At 48.4% G+C, this 18095-nt stretch overlaps 1 protein-coding gene across 1 annotated transcript in view; it reads left to right on the top strand.

Moving 5' to 3' along the window:
- MTREX (Mtr4 exosome RNA helicase) overlaps positions 1–18095 on the top strand; it is a 311801-nt gene that overhangs the window by 259425 nt on the left and 34281 nt on the right. The window contains exons 24-25 of the mRNA XM_033931296.1: positions 6519–6575; positions 10180–10342. Of these exons, the coding sequence (XP_033787187.1) occupies positions 6519–6575; positions 10180–10342 (220 nt within the window). The remainder of the gene's footprint in view (positions 1–6518; positions 6576–10179; positions 10343–18095) is intronic.

Below are 18095 nucleotides of genomic sequence, written 5' to 3'. Positions count from 1 at the left end.
CTGTTTGCAGTGTTTGGGCCCTGACCACATTCCGAAATCGTGCAGGCCTTGCTCTACCCTTACGGCACGCTCATTCAAGCGGCGTTGCCTATTGTGGGAATCGATGTTCAAGATGGACGCAGCTAAGGATCCCTCAGCCTCCACTTCATCTGATACCTCCCCGGTTCGGGCGAAACCGGTATCGACCCCTCCTGCATCGAGTGTGGTGAAACCGGCATCGTTCATCCCGACACCATCCACGAGCTCGACGTCGGTGCCTGCCCCGGTCTCCTCGGTTCAGGTACCTCTTCCTTCCACAGTGCCACCAGTGGTCATCAAAGTGCCGAAAGCTACTAAGCAGAAGCACTCGGCCTCGAAGGAGCGCGATGACCGTGCAGGAGGACCCCCTTTCGGTGCGGATCCCTCCTTATCGGCTTCGCTACGGTCCATGCTGGAAGCTCAATTCGTTGAGCTCATGCAGACCATCGGACCCGGGCTCATCGCCGCCATACAGGGTGACCTCCCGGTACCGGTCCAAAGGGGCGGTCCGCCCCCTCCCCCTCCTCCACGCCGTTCGACCTCGAAAACCGACGAGGACGAACGGGGGAGGGCGGCGATGCCCATGCGGCAAGCCTCGCTTACCGATATGCCGCCATTAGAACCCATTACGCCTCCGCGCCAACATGGGACCAGACCTCCGATCGATACTCAAAGCCCTGGGCATAGTCAGGAAGAGTTCTTCCGTACTCCTTACCAGACTTGGGTAGCATCGCAAGAATCCGCATCGCAACCCCAGTTGCGATCCACCGCTTCCAGCCCTATCCACCACTTGGGGGCCTCGGGAGACCATGCGATGCACAGACGATCCCGATCCCCGTCCTGCCACCGAGACGGGCACCGATCAAGACACTCATCCTGGCACTCTTCACGCCATTCGGAGGTGTCACCGCAGAAAAAACTGCAACGTAGGGGATACTCCTCATCAGAGGTGTCCCCTCCGGAGGGCCCGGAGTACGAGGAGACACCGGTGCCCGATTCTCCTTGCCACTCCCCGATGTCCATGGACCCGGAGGCCTCCTCCTCCTCCAGCCCGTCCCACAGACCGACGCTGGCGGACCAATTGTCCTTCTCATCATTCCTCTGACAAATGGCGGATGATCTGGATGTGACCCTTGACACGGGCTCCCGATACTCCAAAGAGTATCTGGACACCATGCATTTACCTAACCCTCCAACGGAGTCGCTTCGGCTCCCCCTGCATAAATTGCTGGATCAGACCTTCATGCAGTGTTTCGAAACACCGTACTCCATACCGGCGATTCCCAGCAAACTCGATGCTCGATACTGCATCGTGCACCATAAAGGGTTTGAGGGCCCTCAACTCTCCCACCAATCCCTACTGGTCGAGTCCTCTCTTAAACGCTCTCATCCCTCCCAGGTCTACGCCTCTGTACCGCCGGGCCGAGAGGGGAGAACGATGGACAAATTTGGTAAAAAATTCTATCAAAACTCCATGATGGCGTCACGGGTGCTGAACTACAATTTCTTTTTCTCTTCCTATCTGGAGTTCTTCTTGCCGGTGCTCCGCAAGTTCACTCCGTTCATAGACAACCAAGCTCGATTCGAGTTCGAGGAAGTGGTAGCCTCCCTCTCCCAATTATGCCTCCAGCTGATGCAATCCTCCTTCGATGCATTCGAACTCTCGGCACGTGCTGCCGCAAGCGCGGTAGCCATGCGTCGCCTGGCATGGCTCCGTACAATCGATATGGATCCCAACCTCCAGGACAGACTCGCCAACGTACCATGTGCTGGAGCTGACCTGTTCGATGAGTCTATCGAAACTGTTACCAAAAAGCTGTCGGATCATGAAAAATCTTTTCAATCCATCCTGCGGCCCAAACCCAAACCTCAACAGTCTCGACCTTCCAGGCCACCCTTGATTTACCAGCGGCGTTACATGCCCAGACAAACACCTGCTGCGAGACAACCTGCGAAGAGACAACCTCCCCAGAAGTCTCAGCAAAAACCTCAGCCACCGGCTGCACCTAAGGCTCCCCAGCCCTTTTGACTCCCCTCCCGGGAGCATAACCGACACCGTTCTGCACTCAGCCTCTCCCATAGGGGGCCGCCTCCATCTTTTTTACCATCGATGGGAGGCCATAACCACGGACCTATGGGTCCTTACCATCATAAGAGAAGGATACTCCCTTCAATTCCATCGGGTCCCCCCGGACCATCCTCCAAGAGAGTATCCTTCAAGCTCGACGCAGACCGCCCTTCTTCTTCAGGAAGTCCAAACCTTACTTCAGCTTCGGGCTGTCGAGCCGGTCCCGTCAGACCAATTGAACCGAGGGTTTTACTCCCGGTACTTCCTCGTCCCGAAGAAAACGGGCGACCTGCGACCCATTTTAGACCTTCGGGCCCTCAACAAGTTTCTGGTCAAAGAGAAGTTTCGCATGTTGACCTTGGCTTCTCTATACCCCCTCCTCGAGCAGAACGACTGGTTATGCTCCCTGGATCTCAAGGAGGCCTACACTCACATCCCCATTCACCCGGCCTCCCGAAAGTTCCTCAGATTTCGGGTGGGAAATCTGCACCTACAATATCGAGTGCTACCATTCGGCCTATCTTCGTCCCCCAGAGTCTTCACAAAGTGCCTAGTGGTAGTGGCCGCGGCACTCCGGGACAGGGGTCTACAGGTGTTCCCATACCTCGATGACTGGCTCATCAAGGCCCCGTCAGCCCCAGAGGTCACTTCGGCGGCCTTGGCTACAACCTACTTCCTCCAGAATTTGGGCTTCGAGATCAACTTTTCCAAGTCTCATCTACAACCCACCCAGTCCCTCCCCTTCATCGGAGCGGTCCTGGACACCACCCGACTCCGAGCATTCCTGCCTCTGCAACGCATGGAGTCTCTTCTTCATCTCTGCCAGTCGGTGTCTACTCGCCAAACCCTACCGGCGAGACAACTGATGGTGCTCCTGGGCCATATGGCCTCCACAGTACATGTGACACCCTTTGCCAGACTCCATCTCAGGATCCCCCAGTGGACCCTGGCATCACAGTGGAATCAGACGTCCGATCCACTATCCAAACACATCTTAGTCACACCTGCTCTTCGGCAGTCTCTACTTTGGTGGATGACCTCTTCGAATCTATCCAGAGGTTTGCTGATGCACTCTCCCCCCCATCAGAAAGTTCTCACAACCGATTCGTCGAATTATGCATGGGGGGCCCACCTGTATGGTCTCCGCACCCAAGGATTCTGGACCAGTGCGGAAAGACTACACCAAATCAATCTACTGGAACTCAGAGCCATCTTCAATGCGCTCCAAGCTTTCCAACACCTACTTCACGACATGGTAATCCTCATTCGCACAGACAATCAGGCCGCCATGTATTATATCAACAAACAAGGAGGCACGGGCTCGGCCCTCCTTTGCCAGGAAGCTCTACGAGTCTGGGACTGGGCGGTGCGCCACAACGCCCTCCTCAGAGCAGTCTACATTCAGGGGGAGAACAACGTCTTAGCAGACAAACTGAGTCGTCTACTACAACCGCACGAATGGACTCTCCATTCCAGCCCCCTTCACCAAATCTTCACACAATGGGGGACGCCTCAGATAGACCTCTTTGCGGCTCCCCACAACTCCAAACTGCCTCAGTTTTGCTCCAGGATCTACACCCCTCATCGCCTCGAGGCAGATGCTTTTCTACTGAACTGGGGGAAACGATTTCTATATGCGTTCCCACCATTCCCGCTGATCCAGAAGACTCTGGTCAAGCTGAAACTCGAACAGGCCACCATGATCCTAATAGCTCCTCGGTGGCCCAGACAACCTTGGTTCTCCCTCCTACTTCAACTCAGCAGCAGGGAACCAGTACCACTTCCAGTGTTTCCTTCACTACTTACTCAACATCAAGGATCACTGCTTCATCCCAACCTGCAGTCTCTCCACCTGACAGCTTGGTTCCTCTCAACGTAACCCCTCACCACTTCTCTCAAGAAGTGAGGGAGGTCTTGGAAGCTTCCAGGAAGCCCACCACTCGACAATGCTACTCCCAGAAATGGACTAGATTCTCCTCATGGTGTGTTTCTAAATCAAAGGAACCTCAACGAGCTTCCTTATCCTCCGTGCTGGACTATCTCCTACACCTATCTCAATCCGGGCTCAAGTCTACATCCATACGAGTCCACCTGAGCGCTATTGCGGCGTTCCACCAGCCCCTACAAGGGAAACCCCTCTCGGCCCATCCGGTGGTCGCCAGATTTATGAAAGGACTCTTCCATGTTAACCCTCCTCTCAAACCACCCCCAGTAGTTTGGGACCTCAATGTAGTCCTGTCCCGTCTCATGAAGCCCCCGTTTGAACCACTCAACAGGGCCCCTCTTAAGTATCTCACCTGGAAAGTGCTTTTCCTGGTAGCCCTTACGTCCGCTCGCAGAGTCAGCGAACTCCAGGCACTGATGGCGGATCCACCATTCACAGTATTCCATCATGACAAGGTGGTCCTCCGCACTCACCCGAAATTCCTGCCTAAGGTGGTCTCAGAATTTCATCTCAACCAATCCATTGTGCTTCCAGTATTCTTCCCTAAGCCCCATTCTCACCACGGAGAATCGGCCCTCCACACTCTAGACTGTAAACGTGCGCTGGCTTTCTACCTGGATCGCACCAAGCCTCACAGAACCACTCCTCAACTTTTTGTCTCCTTCGACCCTAATAAGTTGGGAAGACCCGCATCAAAGCGCACCATTTCTAATTGGATGGCGGCTTGTATCTCTTTCTGCTATGCCCAGGCTGGATTATCACTTCCTTGTAAGGTCACAGCCCATAAGGTCAGAGCAATGGCAGCCTCAGTAGCATTCCTCAGATCAACACCAATCGAGGAAATTTGTAAGGCTGCCACCTGGTCCTCGGTTCACACATTCACCTCACATTATTGTCTGGATACTCTCTCCAGACGGGATGGACAGTTTGGCCAAACAGTATTGAAAAATTTATTCTCTTAAGTCGCCAACTCCCCCTCCATCCCACTGAGGCTAGCTTGGAGGTCACCCACTAGTGAGAATACCTGCCTGCTTGTCCTGGGATAAAGCAATGTTACTTACCGTAACAGTTGTTATCCAGGGACAGCAGGCAGCTATTCTCACGTCCCACCCACCTCCCCTGGGTTGGCTTCTCAGGCTAGCTACCTGAACTGAGGAGACACGCCCGGACCTCCGGGCGGGAAGGCACCGGCGCATGCGCGGTGCGGGCATCTAGAAACTTTAAGTTTCTACAAGCAACACGTGCTTGTGAGACGTCCGTACCGGGGCTCTGTCTGATGACATCACCCACTAGTGAGAATAGCTGCCTGCTGTCCCTGGATAACAACTGTTACGGTAAGTAACATTGCTTTTTCAGCCCCTCACATTATAATGGATCTAAATAATTCAGGATGCTGCTGTTCAGACTTTTATCCCTGCCTCCTGCAAGCAACACAGATGTGAGTAATGTATAGCTGCCGTATGAACAACCAGTGAATAAACATGAAGCAGGTCTTTTAACATATGGGATGTGACCATAGTGAAAGTTGCACATCTCTTATTCCAGAAGGGTCAAACTATAATAAAGGCTCTGATATATGCTACCCAGACAATTATCATTTTATCATAAAGATAATAAAATGTAGCTTTCTTATAAGCGTTTTTATCAAATTTTAAATAAAACTTGAAACTTAAAGCTTTCATCTTCTATTTGAACCCATTATTACACGTTGTAGTATATACAATGCTTAGAAGGTTTGTGAATCCCAAATAGAATAATGGCAATTAAAAATTTTTGCCACAGCTATATTTCAGTTGTTATCAAGCCAGGCAGTGGAAGGAATCTACAGATTATCTAGCAGTCACAAACATGTGGAGAAAAAAACCTCAAACTTAAGTAGCAGCATAAATACAGAAACTTCTAGCTACCTTCAATCTTATCACTGGCATAAAAAAACTCCACAGAGGACTTGCTCCATATCTCAAAAAGGTCAAAACCACTGTCTGTGTACAAGAAAGTTAGAAAAACACTTTTCTTTAGTGTCCCTCCAGACCGGTACAGAAACGGATGGTCTCCAGCAAGACGAGGTGGTAAGCCTGTGCAGTCTTTCCTTGGTTTAGTGTAGGGCCTGTTGGATTTGCCTAGTGGCCTTCTTGTCCCTGTAGCAGGTGCCGGATTGAGCTTGTGGGACCCTTTCGGATCCATATGGAGGCTTCACTCAAAACCTGGTTGAATATTCTGGCTTGTCATCTTAAGTTTACTAGGACATGGGATATCAACACCATTACTTTCCTGGAAACCAGAGTAACTAAAACGGAAGCCAGTTTATTTACCTCAGTATATCACAAGACATGAGGGGGAGGGGGTAAAAGCCTCTGATGTTTTGAGGCTTCCTACAGATGGCGGGTGGATGGAAATTACCCACTGGTTCTGTAACAAAGTGTGGATTTACAAGATAGAAGATTAGCAAAGGTGAGAACCTAATATTTCATTTTTCTTTTCTCACAGTCAAGTGAAATGCCAAAATTAACAGAACAGCTGGCTGGGCCACTTCGTCAGATGCAGGTAAGGATGTCACACTACAGCGCTCTGCATTCATTAGTGAAAAATAATGCACTGCACTACAGCTACCCAGTATCTGCCTCCTGTTTATCCTCTGAAAGGCAGTATCTGAACAGTAAAGCATTCTGTTTTAAGTTCTGTTTCTTAAAACTGTGTAAAGAATGTTGATCAGGATGTATGGTTTAACTTTCTTTGATAAATCCCACTGATGGCTCTTATAAACTTGGGCCAGTCACTTAACCCTCTATTGCCTCAGGTACAAACTTAGACGTTAAGCCCTCTGGGAACAATGAAATACAGTGGTGCCTCGCATAACGGACGCCTCGCACAGCGAACGCTGCGCACAACGAACTTTATGTCTTGATTCGTACAACGAACTTCGTTTCACACAACGAAGTCGCCCGAGCTGCATCCTTCCGCGCAGGCACTGCGCTTAACTGCCCTCTCTCCGCCTGGCTCCCTCTTGCCCCCCCCCGACTCCCCGACACGATCGGGGCAAGAGGGAGCCCAAGCCCTCTTGCTCCCCCGACTCCCCGACACGATCGGGGCAAGAGGGAGCCCAAGCCCTCTTGCCCCCCCGACTCCCCGACACGATCGGGGCAAGAGGGAGCTCAAGCCCTCTTGCCCCCCCGACTCCCCGACACGATCGGGGCAAGAGGGAGCCCAAGCCCTCTTGCCCCCCCGACTCCCCGACACGATCGGGGCAAGAGGGAGCTCAAGCCCTCTTGCCCCCCCGACTCCCCGACACGATCGGGGCAAGAGGGAGCCCAAGCCCTCTTGCCCCCCCCCGCCCCCCCGACACGATCGGGGCAAGAGGGAGCTCAAGCCCTCTTGCCCCCCCGACCCCCCGACACGATCGGGGCAAGAGGGAGCCCAAGCCCTCTTGCCCCCCCGACTCCCCGACACGATCGGGCCAGGAGGGAGCCCAAGTCCTCCTGGCCACGGCGACCCCCTAACCCCACCCTGCACTACATTACGGGCAGGAGGGATCCCAGGCCCTCCTGCCCTCGACGCAAACCCCCCCTCCCCCCAACGACCGCCCCCCCCAAGAACCTCCGACCGCCCCCCAGCCGACCCGCGACCCCCCTGGCCGACCCCCACGACACCCCCAACCCCCTTCCCCGTACCTTTCTGTAGTTGGCCGGACAGACGGGAGCCAAACCCGCCTGTCCGGCAGGCAGCCAACGACGGAATGAGGCCGGATTGGCCCATCCGTCCCAAAGCTCCGCCTACTGGTGGGGCCTAAGGCGCCTGGGCCAATCAGAATAGGCCCGGGAGCCTTAGGTCCCTCCTGGGGGCGGGGCCTGAGGCACATGGGCCCAACCCGACCATGTGCCTCAGGCCCTGCCCCCAGGAGGGACCTAAGGCTCCCGGGCCTATTCTGATTGGCCCAGGCGCCTTAGGCCCCACCAGTAGGCGGAGCTTTGGGACGGATGGGCCAATCCGGCCTCATTCCGTCGTTGGCTGCCTGCCGGACAGGCGGGTTTGGCTCCCGTCTGTCCGGCCAACTACAGAAAGGTACGGGGAAGGGGGTTGGGGGTGTCGTGGGGGTCGGCCAGGGAGGTCGCGGGTCGGCTGGGGGGGCGGTCGGAGGTTCTTGGGGGGGGCGGTCGTTGGGGGGAGGGGGGGTTTGCGTCGAGGGCAGGAGGGCCTGGGATCCCTCCTGCCCGTAATGTAGTGCAGGGTGGGGTTAGGGGGTCGCCGTGGCCAGGAGGACTTGGGCTCCCTCCTGGCCCGATATTGTCGGGGAGTTGGGGAATCGGCGGGGCAAGAGGGCTTGGGCTCTCTCTTGCCCCGATCGTGTCGGGGAGTCGGGGGGGCAAGAGGGCTTGGGCTCCCTCTTGCCCCGATCGTGTCGGGGAGTCGGGGGGGCAAGAGGGCTTGGGCTCCCTCTTGCCCCGATCGTGTCGGGGAGTCGGGGGGCAAGAGGGCTTGGGCTCCCTCTTGCCCCGATCGTGTCGGGGAGTCGGGGGGGGGCAAGAGGGCTTGGGCTCCCTCTTGCCCCGATCGTGTCGGGGAGTCGGGGGGGCAAGAGGGCTTGGGCTCCCTCTTGCCCCGATCGTGTCGGGGAGTCGGGGGGCAAGAGGGCTTGGGCTCCCTCTTGCCCCGATCGTGTCGGGGAGTCGGGGGGGCAAGAGGGCTTGAGCTCCCTCTTGCCCCGATCGTGTCGGGGGTGCCAGGGACCACACGGAGTCACCCACCGTACCACCCGATTCGGGTAAGCGCAGGTATCGGTGGGTGGCTTATTTGCGGGGGGGTGCCTTATTTTACATTTTTTTCTAAAAAGGGGGGGCTGTCTTATTTGATGGCCCTGCCTTATCATCGGGGAAACACGGTAGAAAAAAAAAAAAAATGAACAGTTAAGTCCCAGTTTTTGCCGCTGAGACTCTGCCCTCTCTCACTGTAAAATTAGACTCTACTTAGTCTGTCTTTAAATTTAAAAAATGTGTGTTGTTTTAAAAAACAATTATGTTTTTAGATGTATCTAAATAAAAATAATAACCAAAAATTTATCTTTTTTTATGTCATCTTAGCATATTTTATGCTGCAGAACGAATTATTTTTTTTTACATGTATTCTTATGGGAAAACGCGTTTCACATAACGAACGTTTCGCATAACAAACTTGCTCCTGGAACCAATTAAGTTCGTTGTGTGAGGCACCACTGTACCTAGTGAATGTAACTTGCCTTGACATATTACTGAAAAAACATACACTTAATTCAAATACCTTTGTATTTAAATTTGTTAGATCACATTTATATATAAAATATGGAGCATAATAAAATGTTTGAATTTATAGCTCCTTTTTGTCGATGCTGTTTGTGTAATTAAGCAGAGTTATTAATATCTAAAGATAAGTCCAAGTGATTTATTGTTTGTTGGTTGTCATGCATATTCATTGTGCACGTCCTAAAAATCTGAATGTCTAGGTGTGTCCTTGAGGACTAAATTGAGGACCACTGCTCTGTAGCAAGCTTCTTTTCAAATTCTGTTCTTACTTTCCTAAGTTTGTGCTTGTTCCTATATTAATTATGTAAATTGTTTTCCATTTTATGAAATACAGTCAAACCTCGGTTTGCGAGTAACCCGGTTTGCGAGTGTTTTGCAAGACGAGCAAAACATTCTCACAAAATGTGTCTCACAAACTGAGTGTTGACTCGATTTGCGAGCACCCCCCGATAACCGGCATCGCTCAAAGGGCCCCCTCCCGCTCGAATCGGCACCCCCCCCCCCCCCCCCGCGAGAACAGGAACCCCCCGCCCGACCAACTTTAACTCCCCCCCCCCCCCTTTGGCACCGGCACGCAGCCCACAAGTGCCGGTGCCGCTTGAAGATCTTCTTCCCAGTCTCTGCATCTGCACATGCTCAAGCCCTTCTAATTCTCCCTCTCGCGAGTTTCCATTATTTCCTATGGGGAAACTCGCTTTGATAAACGAGCATTTTGGATTACGAGCATGCTCCTGGAACGGATTATGCTCGTAATCCAAGGTACCACTGTGTGTTCTTTTAGCGGTAATATTTTACTCTGTAGTATGAGAGTTTTAAAGCCAAAAGGTCTTCCTCTTTTCCTGGATTAGTTATACAGTGCTTTTATTTGTGTTTAGGAAACTGCCAAACGAATAGCTAAGGTTTCAGCAGAAGCTAAACTGGAGGTTGATGAAGAAACTTACTTGAGCTCCTTCCGACCCAATTTGATGGATGTTGTATACACATGGGCCAATGGTGCAACATTTGCACAAATATGCAAAATGACAGATGTCTTTGAAGGTATTTTTATATATTTCTCTCTCAGTTTTAGAGTAATTTGATGTACTATAAGCACCTGCAATACATTCCAGATTTCTGTAGTGTTAAGCAGACTCTGACAAGCAGAAAACAGAAAAGGAAAAGTTGGCATTCTTAGGAAATAGGTCTCCAAATTCTTTAAAAACGGATTTTGTCGTACAATAGGAAAATTAATAATTGGAATTAGTGGTTTCTGATCTTCAGTCATTTTAAAGTTAGAGATATACATAACTGTTCCTTATACAGTAGTTACATTTGCTTGCTTAAATTTATAGCGTGCTGTCATCCATACATGCAAATGGCAGCCACTTGCTTAGCACACAAATGGCTTAGCACGTAAATAGAAAGGGGGTATTCATATGGGAGAGGCATAGGTGGAGCCAACATTTATGCACTTAAGGCTCCTTTTACAAAGGTGCGCTAGCGTTTTTAGCGCACGCACTGGATTAGCGCGCACTACCTGAAAAACTAACGCCTGCTCAAGAGGAGGCGGTAGCGGCTAGCGCGCGCTATTCCGCGCGTTAAAGCCCTAACGCACCTTTGTAAAAGGAGAGCCCTTAGTTGACTTAAATACTTTACGACTTAAGAACATAACAAAAGAATATAAGAGTTGCCGCTGCTGGGTCAGAGCCGCGCTAGCGATTGCGCTGTGCTAATGGCCCCGAAGCCCATAGAGATTTAAAGGGCTCCAGAGCTGTTGCCTCCTGGCTTTGTAAAAGAGGCCGTTAAATGTTACACTTAGGCACTGAAATTTACATCAACTATAGACCTGGTGTAAGTTTGCGCACTTCTTCACACCAGTATTCTCTAAGAAACTTTAATGCATGTGAGTGTTCATACAGAATAGGCTTACAGCCAATGTGGTCACTCACCTAAATTGAAGCATCTCATTATAGAATTTCCCCCTATAATTCTATTTTCAATTGCTACATAGGTCCCCCATCTAGACCAAATACTTTTGAGGGTTGAAAACAAGTCCAATTCCTGAATTTCTTTGTTGATTGTATGCACACAGAAGATGACAGCTGGACAGTTTGAATTTTGTTCAGAGAACAAATTTATTAAGATATTATCTGACAAAATTGTCAGTGGTATATGTGTAAAAGAGTAAAAAATACATTTGGCATGTATTTTCCTTCTTGGTAAATGAGGTAGTTATTTCCTCTCTGGCATAGCTAGCAACTTGGGCCTTAGTGAAAGTGATTTCAATATTGTGTTCATCAGGATTTGCCATTTACTAATACAGTGGAATATTGGTTTGCGAGCATAATTCGTTCCAGAAGCATGCTCGTAAACCAAAGTGCTCATATATCAAAGCAACTTTCCCCATAGGAATGAATGGAAATGCGGATGATTTGTTCAACATTCCCAAAAGACACTCCCCCCTACTGAGGCCACTGGCGTGCTTCCACCCCATCCCAAAAAAGACCCCACCCCAGAGGCCATAGGCGCACTTCCACCCAACCCCCAGGAACCGCCATCCCCCCCCCCTCTGCCCGCCCAAACCCTCATGGCGATCGGACACCAGCACACAGCACCAACCCACAGGACGTGCCGGTGCAGAAAGAGCCTGCCACCTACCGGTGATCTCTTCTAGGCCTTGAGCATTTGCGCATGCTCAAGGCTTTCTGGCTCCTGCGCTCTCTGAGATTCTAATGAGATTCTCTGAGAAACCAAGAATCTCATTAGAATCTCAGAAAGAGCGGGAGCCAGAAGGCCTTGAGCATGCGCAGATGCTCAAGGCCTGGCAGGCTCTTTCGGCACTGGCACCTCCTGTGGGTTGGTGCTGCGTGCCGGTGCCTGATTGTGGTAAGGGTTTGGGCAGGGGGGCGATGCCAGTTCTTGGGAGTGGGGGCTCGCTTATCGAGTCAACTCTCGGTTTGCGAGGCAAGATTTGCAAGAGTGTTTTGCTCTTCTTGCAAAACACTCGCAAACCGAGGTTTGACTGTAATTTGTTATTAATTTAATCTGGCATAAAACTGGAGGAAGGGTACTTTTAGCTGAAGCTGTATTTCTACTTCTGTTCTTTGTTGCCAGGGTTCATTTAAAGGAAAGATTATATTTCTGGTTTAGAGCAGAAGAATTCTTAGAAAAGATTGGTTTTAGTTTTATTTTTGGCATGGCCTTTGACAAGACAGGGAAAAGCTTAATAGATTATATAAACAGTAAGCAACTATTGTTGGGAAATGAGTTATAGATATCTAGTGCATATCTGCTTGAGCCATTGAGTCAAGAAGAAAGAGCTTTTTTTCACATGCCTAAGCAAATTGAGCAGTGGTTGAAAAAAAAAAAAAGACTTATTGTAGTAGGTATATGATGAAATTTTTTATACATTCAAAAATATACAAACTTTTTTTTGCAGTTTAAATATCCCCCCCCTTTAATATGTGCAAAAATATGTACCTTTCTAATGATATTAACAACACTCCAATATTCTCTCAATCTGTGGTTTTGCAATCATGTCATTGGCCCTAGAACTTTTCTTTAGAGAGATACTTGGAACTCTGGGATATTCCTTTATTTCACATCGCCTCAGATTTTACATGTAGTATAGTGCTAGTGCTTTGGGAGAGACTTACATACATAATTTGTTAAGCATTCTGATGTAGAGCACTGTAGAAATACAGAAATGAACTACAACATATCTGAGTTCACAACTTCTTAAGAATCTTTATATGTACTAGATATCACAGATGCTGAAGAATGTTCGTATTATGAGGTGGCCATTACTACAAGTTATTTGTAAATGTTCTGTGAACTTAACAATTTAGGTAACATAACTGATTCGATGTATAGATTTTGTTACTGTAGTGTTTAGTAGCCCTTGTTATGCTGCATTTTCATATTTTCTATCAAGCCAGACTAACCAAATGATTGAGAAGATGTTAAAATGAGATAGTGATCCAACCAAAAGTCAGGAAGTGTGTTAACTTCTTGCCCTTACATTACAAAGATTTCATGCCATTTGTATGTTCTTTGCTATTACCATCTTTTTCTACATGTTCATGACATTAGCAGAGCAACTATGTAAGTCCAGTGCATGTTTTTTTAATGTAAATTCTGGTACACAAGGCATATAAGTTCTGACGAGTGAGTTACTTTCCCCAAACCGCAACTTTTTGCATCTCCTTCCCCAGTGGGCTGTACTGCATTCCTTCAGTTTTTCCTTTTGCAGGTGAATTGAGAAGGTGTCTTTCTGATCTGTTTGGAGTATATTTTATTATTTTTATCCAAATCTGGAGGCTTTTGGTGCTCAAGAGGACCCCAGTAGTTCTAAGACAGCTCTGCCTGAAAGAAGACATAGACTCTCTGAGCAGTCTGCAGCTAACAGGGCCACCCTTTTAAGGAACCTATTTAGCCAGCCTGCATGCTTGTTTGTGGAGCCTGGGGTCCATTACCCTGGAAGCTAGGCTTGCCCCTGATTTATCAGGTGCTTGAGAGCAGGCTGTTTGGCCCTGTGGCAATTCAAGAAGGGCTTTAGCGGGTGCCAGCTGCATTTCCCTACTCTTGTCACTGAGCATGGATCCTTGGGGGTTTGAGGTCTCAGTTCAACTTTGGTCTGACTGGCAGCCCAAAGATCGCAGTGTTGTAAACTCTTTCATCATACTTCTTTGAGATAATGGTCTTCAGTTTTCAGCTATAGTTTGAGTTGAAGCAAACAAAAAGCACCAGTACAGCACAGTGAGTATTGGCTATTATAGCCTATGTGAGAATTGAGTGGGGGTGTTTCCTCAAAATTGATGTTTTGGTTGATTCTGGGGTTTTCTACCTCCAAAAACCCTATTCCAAAATTTTTAAAACTTAGTGATGCTCTCCTGGGCTATTTTCTGGTGCCAAAATACTGCTGTGGTGGCCATTTGTATTTCCCAATTCTAGATAAAAAGCCTCTACCTGCCTCAAAATCCCTTGATTTGGCATAAAATGGACTCCACAGACCTTTCTACCCTTGTATCATATCAGACTTGTGCTGGATGGCCAGCTGATGTCATAGGACACGTGAGGGGGTGAGAATAATGGGCTTAACCTCCTCTGGTACCTCTAGGTCTGGGGAATTGCAGTGGTTCATTTTTCAGGGAGAAATCCCTTCCAGTGCCCTTGGATAGTGATTTGGCGAAGCACATATGCGTGGACACCATGGAGCCCAAGAGGAGACATGGTGAGTTCCTGAAGGGGTCCTCGGGGCTTCTTGCCCAGATTTAGTGAGTCAAATGTGGAAAGTTTATGTAAGTTGTTGAGGTCCTTCTGCACTGTCAGAGGGCATGTCAGTGGCTGCTCAAGGGGATTTGTCCTCACAAAGCCCACTCCCCCCCAGAAAGGGTTGTCGGTCAGGAACCAGAAGACCAGTCAGAGTAGGACTGGGGAGTCTGAGGGTCAGAGTCTGTGCCTCTTCTGCCACAGAGTGAATCTTCCCTCTTAGGAAATTCAGGGTCTCAGGCAGAGACGGTGGTAGCCCTTTACCAGGAGGAGGACACAACAGTACATCGCCTTTTCAAGCCAACAGCCTTGCTTGAGATTATTACTGACTCTGTGTAAGAATTCAACCATGAATATCTGCAAACCTCGGTGGCACAGTGCACTGTTATGAGCAATTCTAAGACCACATTTTTCCTCTCACATCTTGACATTACTATGCTAGTTATGGTGCATTGGGAGACCCCAGAGGGCTCCTTACGGGTTGCTATGACTATGGCAAACCTATACGCCATGGTTCCTGAATTTCAACAACTGTTTGTTCAGCCTAAAGTGGAGTAATTGATAGCTCAAGTTACCAGGTATATTTCCCTACATACGAGGGGGTGCTGAAAAGCTTTCAGCCCAACCAAGAAGAGAATGCCGTGGATATGGTTCAATCAATGATCTGAAACAATGTCAAAACATTGAATTTTGTTTCTGCAAATTAGCACTTAATGAAATAAGGTAACACTTTTCAGTAATAGTATCAAAATAGCACTCAGAATTTAGGAAGTTGTTTTGTTGGGCTGAGAACTTTTCAGCGCTCCCTTGTAGTGAAGGAAGAGTCATTTTAAAGTCAGAGGGAGAAAAGGCACTGGCATAAGTGGACCAGCTGTGGCAAGATCTAGGTTGAATTGTCAATTTCTGGAAAAGCCACTTGGGACCAACACAATCCCTGGTGTATTTGGGAATCTGTTTCTACATGGCTGAAAGCTGTGTCTTTCTTCCTGAGCCACGCAAACAGAAGATCGCAAGATAAATTTTGGATCTCTTAATGATGCCAGCCCCTTCAGTTTGACATTATCTCCAGGTGGTGGGATCAATGACAGCAACCATAGAGGTTGTGCTTTGACCGAAGACTCATACGCATCCACTCCAGGACACCCTGATGTCCCCACAGACAGATTCACTCAGATGCCACGGGCCTGGACAGCAGAAGCCTGTGTCGACAGCAGAAGCCTGTGTCGACAGCAGGGGCATACCACTCCATATAGCCTCATGGGTGATCCAGATGACAGATGCCAGCCTCTACGGCTTTGGGGGGGAGGTCATTGCAATGTGTACCCAGTTCAGTGATGGCGGGCCCCCTCTGGAGCTGCGAGCCATCTATCTGACCTTACAGACATTGAAGATATTCCTAGAATGCAAAGCGGCCAGGGTTTTCCCAGACAATGCCACAGCGGTGGCTTGTGCAGCAAACAGGGAGGCACCAGAAGCGCTCTGTTAAGACTAAAGGCCAAGCCATTGTGCATGGCTCTTGAGGGCACAAAGGTACTCGGAGGTACTACTCTCCTGAGAGCTAAAAAGCCAGCGATGATTGCAGCTTATTCTAAGGCCTGGAATAGGTTTCAGTACTGGTGTGCTAAAGACAACGTGGCGCCTTTAAGGGCCCCAATTTCTGCAAGCTGGACTTGAGAATGGTTGGAGACTTAAATTACAAGTGGCAGGCCTGTCATTCTTTAGAACCTGAGTGGAAAAGGTTTCTCTGGCTGCTCATCTAGATGTAGCAAGTTTCTTGAAGGGGGGCCCGCCGGTTGCACCCTCCTCTAAGACAACCGTTTCCAACATGAAACCTTAACTTTGTTTTATAGGGATGCATTAAGGCTGGAAGGTGTCACAGCTGGAAGACAGTCTATCCGGTGGTGATGAGTCTCAGAGTTGCAGATCATGCAGAGAGCCATTCCTCAAGGTTACAGAAGCTGTGGTGTCTCTGCACACAGTTTCTTCCTTTTTGCCAAAGATAGTCGCAGCTTTTCATATCAATCAAGAGATCTGATTGCCTGCGTTCCAGCCAACTAGTTCGAAGAAACAAGACAAAGGGTTGAAGTTTCTGGATGTTCGGAGAATTCTCCTCCATTATCCAGAAGTGGCTAATGACTTTTGTCATCTTTTTATCCTAACTAGTAAGGCCAGACAGTGCAGGCAGCGGCTAAGGCATATATTTCCAGATGGATTTGCATGGTGAGTCGTCAGCATACATTGGCTGTGGTAAACACCTACTAATATCTTTGAAAACACGTTTCACAAGAAGTGTAATTTTTTCATGGATGGAGGTCCGGGCAATCTTGCCTGAGGATATTTGTAGAACAGTTGCATGGTCCACACTTCATACCTTTACAAAGTTTTATGGAGTAGACAAAAAGAGAACACTTTACAAGAGGCCAAATCAATCCAGAGGAATATTGGTCACAATATGATCTACAAGCGAAGATAGAAAAAGGAGTTGATTTCTATGATCACTGGATGAAAACTAGCACATCCATTCTAGATAAAATTGCCCCTAAACGAAATAGTAAAAGCTGCTCAAATAAATACAACAAATGGTTTGACATTGAACTCCTAACAATGAAACAATCAGTAAGACGATTAGAAAGAATCTGGAAAAAAATGAGAAAACTGTCAGACCGAAACAACTGGAGATCCAACATAAAACTCTACAAACAACAGATAAAAGAAAAACATAAAACATTTTACTCATCCAAAATTAACTCATCTAATACTAGCTCAAAAGGAGCTAACACAAAAGAACTGTTCAACATAGTTACAAATTTATTTGACACCACATGCTACACTCAACCCACGCATAATATCAAGCTACCCTCAGCAAATGATCTAGCACAACATTTTGATTCAAAAATTAAAAACCTAAGAAATAACTACTCGACAACTGTCGTACGCGAACATCAATCAACTGATATACATGGAAATGAAATACCAGCGGACATGATTTAGAGTTCCTTCCACAATTTAGAATGGAATAACTACATCAAGTTATATAACAAATATTCTAAATCATACTGTGTCCTGGACTCATGTCCTCCAGAAATTATGAAAGCAGCTCCATTAGACTTTAAACTATCTTTGTTGAATTATTTAACCAATAACTTAGCCAATGGAAAATTCCTTACTAATAATGGTCATATCATAACCCGAATTCCAAAAAATCGCAAAGAATCATCAACATCAGTAACCAACTATAGACCAGTAGCATCTATTCCATTCATTGTAAAAATCATGGAAGGATTGGTACACATCCAACTGATGGAATATCTCGACCAGTTCTCTCTTTTGCATGAAACTCAGTCTGGTTTTAGGCCTCTGTTTAGCACTGAGACAGTCATTGCGGCTATCCTGGATAATTTGCGCTACTTGTTTAGTAAGGGCCTCAATGCCCTGATCATGCAATTTGACATGAGCTCTGCCTTTGACTTGGTGGACCATGAAAAACTGTTACAATGCCTAGATGTAATTGGAATCAGAGGAGAGGTACCAAACTGGTTTA

Source organism: Geotrypetes seraphini, chromosome 1 (assembly GCF_902459505.1).
Source record: "Geotrypetes seraphini chromosome 1, aGeoSer1.1, whole genome shotgun sequence".
In the NCBI taxonomy this organism is placed as follows: domain Eukaryota; kingdom Metazoa; phylum Chordata; class Amphibia; order Gymnophiona; family Dermophiidae; genus Geotrypetes; species Geotrypetes seraphini.
Note: the sequence above shows the minus strand (reverse complement) of the source record. Positions and strands in the feature narration are given on the sequence as shown.